The 8,938-nt window shown below is 38.7% G+C and overlaps 1 protein-coding gene across 1 annotated transcript in view; it reads left to right on the top strand.

Annotated features, from left to right (window-relative positions):
* Positions 1 to 4,390, top strand: part of C18H8orf48 (chromosome 18 C8orf48 homolog) — a 19,747-nt gene extending 15,357 nt beyond the window's left edge. The window contains exons 3-4 of the mRNA XM_059384204.1: positions 1,643 to 1,926; positions 1,977 to 4,390. Of these exons, the coding sequence (XP_059240187.1) occupies positions 1,643 to 1,926; positions 1,977 to 2,914 (1,222 nt within the window). The 3' untranslated portion in view covers positions 2,915 to 4,390. The remainder of the gene's footprint in view (positions 1 to 1,642; positions 1,927 to 1,976) is intronic.
* Positions 4,391 to 8,938: the final 4,548 nt, after the last annotated feature.

Here is an 8,938-nt window from a genome sequence, read left to right on the forward strand (position 1 = left end):
TCTCTCTTTCTCTGTGTCAAATAAATAAATAAAATCTTAAAAAAAAAGAGTATTAAACAATTTACTGGGTCATGCTTATTTTTTTTTAGTATTTTATTTATTTATTTGACAGAGAGAGATCACAAGTAGGCAGAGAGGCAGGCAGAGAGAGAGAGGAGGAAGCAGGCTCCCTGCTGAGCAGAGAGCCCGATGCGGGACTCGATCCCAGGACCCCGAGATCATGACTTATTATTATTAAAAAAAATGGCTAATAACAGATTATTCTACCCAAATGTATCTGCTTCTAGATACGGTATTAAAAATAGCTTATTGGAAGATATGAATATACTTTATTACAAAGTATAGCTCCTTTGATCAATATTTTTAGGAAAAATATGGGTTATAATGAATTACATATAAATATTCAGATAATAAGGAAAGTCTTAATGAAAACCTTGAGCCCTTGAGATGGGGAAATCACTTGGAGCTACCCATATATTATCTGCTACCTCCTTTGAAAGACTAATATTATATGATAAACTATTACCTGGGTTGAATACACAAAGTTGCAATCTCTTTATCATCTATGTGAAGCTGGTTCATACTTGAGAGATGCTTTTTGAACATTTCAGCCTTTTGACCCTTTGTTCATGAAAAGATGAACATTTTTTAGAATAACATTAAATATATCTGGCTAGTCTTGAACAACATGTGGCAAGGGAGCTGACCAAGGAGCCCATTCATTCTCTTAAAATAATCTCAGATACTTACTAAGACCTAGAAAAAGTCCATTTTCAGGAACAACGTATTATAATTCACAAGAACAGTTATTAATAAAATTCTACCATGTTTTTTAAAAGGCTCTTTTAAAGGGATAAGTCATGGGGAAAAGAGTAAAATTTCCCACCTGGGGATGGATTGTGGATCAGAAAGATTAACATTGGAGTTCCTTGAGCTGGTAGTACACTGGGTCTGTGTGAGGTTATATTCATTTGTTTTCACAGTCATTCAGTGCATTTACTTAACAGATTTATCCAATGCCTTCTAATATGTCAGGTACCTGGTGAGTGCTGGGCAACACAGGCTTAGTTTCTGCCATCATGGAACTTTTAATCTAGTTGGGTAATGGGGGTGGGGGTGGGTTACCATAATATAGCAGCAAACCATGAAAGAAAGGCTCTAAAGAGTTTGGGGGCAGGATGGGTATGAAATCATCCCTGAGAAAATGGGACTTGAAGGAGGAACAGTAATAAATCATACAAAGAGAAGGTGTGCTAGTGTGAGGGGAAACTGCCTGAACCAAAGACTTAAAAACCCGTTGTTTGGGAAAATCCGAGCACAGAATGTCATCCCAATCTGGGAGCACAGAAAGTTGTGCAAGATGTGCGGGCAGGAGTCTTGTGGGATGGTTTCAGTCGTTCAGTATTTACTCTACGACATGGTCTACGAATAGGTGAGCTGGTTCTATGATCCGCAGATGGGTTTTTGCTGCGCTTTTTGACCAGCTTTTTTTGGGAGGGGAAGGGGGCGGGGCGGGACATACATTCTCGAATTAGAGGTCGCCTGTGCTCATTGACCTAACACACATACGCTCGTGAGACCCCTGAAGGAATGCAGTTTGCTAGCTTCTCTCATGAATCGTTAGACTTTGTACTTAAAATAGCACCAAGGAGGAGCCGCAACAGAGACTGCAGAGCCTGCGCTTTGCAAACCCAGCGAGCTCGGTTCTGGGATCCGGCAGGCTACACTGGAGAGGGCGGGGAAAGAGGAGGAGCTCAGCGCTGGCACCCACTGCGCATGCCCGGCCTCGTTGCCAAGGCAGCCGGGAAGCCGTAGCCCGGAAGCGGATCCTTGCAGAGCTGCCTGCTCTGAGACCGACCCCTGTGGACTCCCTTGTGACCAGTTCCTGCGCCCGTCTTAATCAGGGCAGAGCAGATGAGGAGCCCAGTATGATGCAAAGTGATAGCCATTCGCCTAGAAGCCCGGGAATTGAGGAGAGCAAGGGGAACTGGCCCAAACGGACATCAGGGCTATGGGAGACCTTTCTGATGGGACCTTTACTGATGAGGTCCAGAGTTCCAGTTCTTTCAGCTCCTCCGGAGGACAGCAGCCCTGGTCCCATACCTCTGGGAGCCCATCTGGGAGTGGAAAGACCACTGCACGTTTGGAGTATCGAGACAGACAATCTGAGCTTTCAGACTGCCCAAATAATGAAAAGAAATTCACTAAAAAATGGATCAACCATCTCAAGGGCAAAGAAACGAACTCTGGACAGTGCCAGTGGGACACTAAACTTCAAACAGAAATCACTCGGGAATCTGATGAAGAACTGAATGCCCTGCGGTCTTTTTGTGACATTAAAATCAACCTGATCCATCACAGAGCAAACTCCAAGGAGAAAAAGGGCAGCAGACCTAAAAGGCTACAGCTTAGATTGGATGCAGAGGTTTCAGAGAAAGAGGACTTAAACTGTACCATTCCTGATGAACTTTTGAACAGAATCTACCTTAAAAACATGAGGACAAAACCAAAACAGGTGGCGACAGCTAAGCAACACATTTCTTCTTCGTGTCCCCACTGCAACAGAAAAAGAGCAGAACTGGCTCAATCTGCCTTTCTGCGACAGAAGAAGACTTTGCTAGAGTCCCTTCTACTCCAAGAGAAGATAGACAAACATCTTTATACCAAAGACTTTCTTACCCGTATTGGAGATGCACATCAGGAGGGTTTTCCCAGGCTTTCAGACGACCCCAGAATAATCTGGAAAAGACTGAATGAGAAAAGTCGGATCAGATACGATGGTTTTGAAAGGTCAGATAGAGTGCAGATGCGGCTGAATGAAAAAAGCGCTTGTCACTCACCCTTTCTCTGCCGCTTGACCAAGCCACCTACTGTATCCAAACAGGAGATGGTGTTTACCAATGATAATGTGTAATGTGGATAAATGTTTCTGTTGTGTTTTTGAATAACCATCATTTTTACAGGTACTTGGGAAACTAATTTAAGACTTGACTATGCTTCCTTCACAGCTGTGTGGGCTAAAAGCTCTCCATCCAGTATGTTTATTATTATTATTGTTATAGACGGCAACACTGTAGTTGGTATACTACAAAATGTTTGAAACAATCCAGGAGAGAGATGTTGGTGGTTTAGACTAGGGTTTGACAATACAGATAGAAGTACAGAGATGTAAGAGATACTTAGGAGGTAATAATTAACTATCTTTGGTGAAGAAATGGATATGGGATTTAATAAAAGGTAAATGTTAAGAATGGTACTAAATTTCTGACTTGTGCACTTGGATGAAAAATATTAAAGGAACATTGGAAAAGGATCTTGTTTGATGGTAATGATTAAGAGTGTGATTATCTGAGCATGGTTAGTTTAAGGTATATTTAAGACATTTACATTGAGAGGTTGGGAAATGGCTGGTTATTTGTGCTTGCAGTCAAGAGAAAAGCTCATGCCTAGGGATTTGAAATAAAGCGTGGGGTGGAATCACTGACCTATAGTTGGAAATTGAAATCAAAGATACGGTAAACTTTTCTAGAAGGAGTGGAATCCAAGAGGAGAGGTTATAAGCAGCTCCTGAGAAATCCAGCAACTAATGGCTGGATAGAAGAGAATAAGCAAACAAAGGAGGTTAAGAAAAATGACCACAGAAGGATAAAGGAAGCCATAGTGTTAACAGAGATCAAAGAAAGAACATTCCAGAAAGGATGGGCTAAGTATGCTAATGCAGCAGAGAGTTCCTGTGAGACAATTTCCTTACCCTTACCTGTTGGGCTCTGTTGACCTTAGCAACAGATACTTCACTTATGGAAATTAGGCCAAGTGGCTCCAGGAATAAATGTAAGGTAAGGAGATGAGGCCTATGGATGTGCAATAATCCTAGAAGTTCAGCTGTATGGGGAGAAAGGGGGTAGCTGGAGGTAGATACAGAAGTGAGGGAAGAATGCTTGCTGTGAGTGCTCTAAAAAGTCTTTTTCTTCATAAAGATTTTATGGAACTCATCTTGTTCATCTGATAAAACAATATTACCCCCTAGAGAACACCATGGTATTTTGAAATACATTTATTGGGAAAAAAGTGTTAGGTGGCATTTTGAGATAGCATTTTGAGAAGTCATATTTGTTATTTTTCTCTAAAAATATAAATCCTAGAATTAGTGACAGTACCTGGAGGACATTTTTCTGCACATCTAACACCAAAGCTTATCACAGTCAAAAATAAATTTGTAAAAAACAGCACAAAATAGTTATTGTATCATATTCCAATAATAGTCTTTGGGTTTAGACTTTCATTTATGTACAAAGATACTGTTTTGTCCTGTAGAACTTAGCATAATTCCTCTTAGTCATTCCTAAATAAAATGGAAAACATTACCATTTTCATAGTAACTTTTTATTTGAAATCCACATTATGTCATGCTTTATCTTTGCTATCTCAATATATTCCCATTTCGTGTAATCAAAATTCTGAATAATTTCCTATTTAGAATTCCCCTTTAAAGGTCATAATCCACCCCCTCTGTAAACTAAGCTAGAAATCTAAGAATCATTACTTGTTCCTCCTCTTTTTCATTAACAAACCCCAAGCTAACTCTTTCAGCAAGACCACTGGATCATTCTTCTGACCATGACTTATTTCCATCTTGTTACCACTTTCCTTATCATCTCACTCCTGGCTTCTCTCCTCTTCACTCCATTACCAGTTGTCATAACTATATTTCTAACACACAGACCTGCTCAAGTTATTCTCTTGATTTAAAAAATAACGATTCATCAGTGCAATAGAAAGAGCTTGAATTGGGGCGCCCGGGTGGCTCAGTGGGTTAAGCCTCTGCCTTCGGCTCAGGTCATGGTCTCAGGGTCCTGGGATCAGGCCCCACATCGGGCTCTCTTGCTCGGCGGGGACCCTGCTTCCCCCTCTCTCTCTGCCTGCCTCTCTGCCTATTTGTGATCTCTCTCTGTCAAATAAATAAATAAAATCTTAAAGAAAAAAGCTTGAATTAATGCCACGTAGATGTTCCTTCAGATTTGGCCCACGTTTACCCGTCTAATCTCATCCTCCATGCCTTTCCCGATCCCCCCACGTTTAAGCCCCTCCACAAAACTTGCCCTTCCTGAGCTCTCCTGTTCTTCTTGCCAATATTTTACAAGTATGCATTTGTGTTGCTCAGATTCTCTTGTCTTTTATAGTCAGTATACTCCTTACCTTTTTCTATTTCATTATAGTAAGTAGGTAGCACAGTTGCATGATTCAAACTGTCAGAAGGATGTCAAAAGTCTAAGTGCGCAGTTTCCCGGCTACCCTGTTATCCTCTCACTTCTTCTATGTGGGCGTGCAAGAGTCCTGTCTGCCAGATTAACTCTTTACTTGCTGGATCATGGGATAATCAGGTATCCCAGGATGAGAGCAGAGGTAGAAGAAAGGGAACTGGGGAGTGGCTACTTATCAATCAGGACAGAGCATTCCTATGTTTTAGCCAGTACAACCAAATTAGTGTGTATGAGCTGACTATTCATATTAACTCTAAGTAGCCACTTATACTAGTTTCTTATCTTTCCAGCATTTACGCAAATAGAAACACCAAAGATAATTTATGATATACTCTCTTCTGTACCTTTTTTCCACTGTGAGAATATGTATGTGTATATAAAATTTGCCATTTTAGCCATGGCTCATTGTACCATTCAGTGACATTATTTACATTAATAATGTCGTGCAATAATTTCTCATTACCCCAAACACAAGCTCCAGATCTGTTAAACAATAACCACCCTCCACCCTTTCTCTCCTCCTCCCAGTCTCTGGTAACCTCTATGTACTTTCTGTGTCTATGAATTTGCTTATCTAGATAATTCATATAAGTGGAATCATGTTTGTTCCTCTGTGTCCGGCATCTTACTTTGCTTTGGACTCACATTTGGCTACTGAGGTGGAGCATCTTTTCATGTGCCTCTTGGACATATAGGTGTCATCTTTGGAGCAATGAATATTCAAACACCTTTGCCTATTTTATAAATTGCGTTGTTTTGACTATTTTGTTGACTTGCAAGAGTCATTTATATATTCTGGATATGAAACCCTTGCCTGATATATGAGTTGCAAATATTTTCTCCCATTCTGTGGGCTGCCTTTTCAGTCTCTTGGTAGTGTTCTTTGGTGCATAAAAATTTTTAATTTTAATGAAGTCAGATTTGTCTATTTTTTTCTTTTGTTGTCTATGCTTTTGGTGTCATATTTAAGAAACCATTGCCAAGTCTAAGGTCATGTAGACCCATCCTTATATTTTCTTTTAAGTTTTCTATGATCTTAGGTCTTAGGTTTTGGTTTTTAACCCATTTTGAGTTTTTTTTTTTTTTAATTTATGTTGTGAAATAAGGATTCATTCTTTTGCTTGTGGGTATCGAGTTTTCCAGCACAATTACTAAAGAGACTGGTCTTCCCCATTAAATAGTCTTGGCACCCTTCCCAAAAATCAGCTCACCATAAAAGTGAGATTTTCTTCCTAGACACTAAGTTCTATCCCATTGATCTAGATCTCTACCATTATGTTTGTGCCACAATGTTTCGTCATTTTGCTTTGTTGTTAGTATTGATGAGTGTGAAATCTTCAGTTCTGTCATTCTTTTTCAGGACTGTTTTGGCAGGATGTCTGGGTGGTTCAGTGGGTTAAAGCCTCTGCTTTTGGCTCAGGTCATGATCCCAGGGTCCTGGGATCAAGTCCTGCATCCATCTGGGTCCTTGCTCAGGGGGGAGCCTGCCTCTCCCTCTGCCTGCTGCTTCCCCTGTTTGTGGAGCTTGTACCCCTCTCTTGTCCTCCCCCCGCCTCCCTACCCCCAGCAAATAAATAAATAAAACCTTAAAAAAAAAAAAAGAAGAAGAAGACTGTTTTGGGTATTCAGTGTCTTGAAGATTCCATATAAATTTTAGGATGGGGTTTTTGCATTTCTGTCATAAGCGTTATTAGAATTTTGAGAGGGATTACATTGAATCTGAAAACTGCTTTGATAGTATTGTCATCTTAACTCTGTTAAATCTTCCAGTCCATACACAAGATGGCTTTCCATTAATTTAGTTCTTCTTTAATTTCTCTTAAGCAGTGTTTCATAGTTTTCATTGTGTAAGTTACATGATTCCTTTATTTAATTTATTCCTAAGTACTGTATTTTACTCCCTTGTTATTGTAAATGAATTTTTTTCCAATCCAGTTTCATTTTGGATGTCCACTACTAGTGCATAAAAGTACAACTGACTTTTGCATGTTGAATTTGTATCCTGAAAGTTTGCTTGAATTCAATTATCTGCTTTAACATGTTTTAATGGATTCTTTAAGGCTTCCTGGCTATAAGATTATATCTCCTATGAACAGAGAAAATTTTCCTTCTTCTTTCTGAATTGGGTACCTTTCTTTGTCCTTTGTCTAATTCCCCTAGCTCTAATTTCCAGTACTATAATGAATAGAAGTGGAGAAAGCAGGCATGCTTGTCTTGTCCCAGGTCTGAGAGCAAGAGCATTCAGTCTTTTACCATTGAGTATCATATTAGTTGTGAGTTTCTTATAAATGGACTTCTTATGTGGAGGGAGTTCCCTTCTAAATTGATCAGATGTCTTTCCATAAAAAAAATGTTGGATCTTGTCAAATGGTTTTGTTTTGTTTTGTTTCTGCATCTGTTGAGGTGATTATATGGTTTGATGTACTTTTTGACCCAGCCTAAAAACTCACCTTTGTTGCACTCATCCCATAACCTTAAAACAATGACTAACCAGAATTAATTATGCCCGAAAGCATTACTATCCTATTCATATTATGATACCGTGTCATAAATATGTTTTTCTTTCTTACTTGACGCGAGCATCTCAAGTACCAAGACTTTGCATCATATCTATGGTGCTTAGCAGAGCTGAGTAGGACACTGCTCAACAAAAGCTTCATGGATGAAAAAATAAGTGGGTCAAAACCATGAGACTTAATATATCTTTTCCACCAAAACAAGAAAGACAATCAGCTGGCATATGCTTTTCTGTCAATGTTTTGCTTTTGTGTAGCTGTTTCCTATAATTTTTCTCTTTCCATGGATTGGATCCCCTTTTATCATGAATATACATATATTTTCTCAGTGGCAAATTAGCAGAATGTTTTTGATAAGACACCTTTCCGGAAGTATGTGACTAATTAATACAGCATTCATTGTATAGAATATACAATTATTTCTTTGGAACCCACATTTTCAGATAGAAAAAAATCATCTGAATTATTAATTTTAAAGATAATTCATGACTTTCTGCAATTTTGAAGGGTGGTAAAAATTGTTGCTGCTAAACTTGAACAAAAATTTTTATTGTCTCTGAATATATTCAAAAAGAATGAATATCCTTTTTCCAAGCTCTTTATAGCCATACTCAAGAGATTCCAGTGCAGCTGGAAAAGAAAGTCCATCAGATCAGATGCTAAGAAACCACATATTTCCCCAATGTACTAAAAATGTATCCAGCAACTTGGACAGGATTATACAAATATGGAATTTATATAATTATAATATACAAATTACATAAATATGCATTTAGTTTGTTTTGTCATCAAGAATTTTTATCAAAAAAATTCTGCATCTGCAAATCTCTATGCATTTAACACATTTTAATAATGAAATCCTTGAAACAGAAGTAAATGATGTGCCAGACTGAGAGAAAAGAAACTTCAGTTCTGAACATCTGAGTCATTCGAATTCCAATCTCAGAACAGTTTAGGAATGTTTGGGACACCCAGCTCAGAATACCTCTAATTTTAAACATATTAGTTTATTTCGTGTTGAAACCTAATATAGTAACTTAATTGTTTCTGCAGCATCACAGTTAAACAACTTTCAAAGAAATAGGAATTATGGCTCTATGAAGGTGTGAGCTCTCCCCGTTAGTCTGGAATTGACAGATGAAAATTAACAATTTGTGTGTA

This window comes from Mustela nigripes, chromosome 18, assembly GCF_022355385.1.
Source record: "Mustela nigripes isolate SB6536 chromosome 18, MUSNIG.SB6536, whole genome shotgun sequence".
NCBI classification, from domain to species: domain Eukaryota; kingdom Metazoa; phylum Chordata; class Mammalia; order Carnivora; family Mustelidae; genus Mustela; species Mustela nigripes.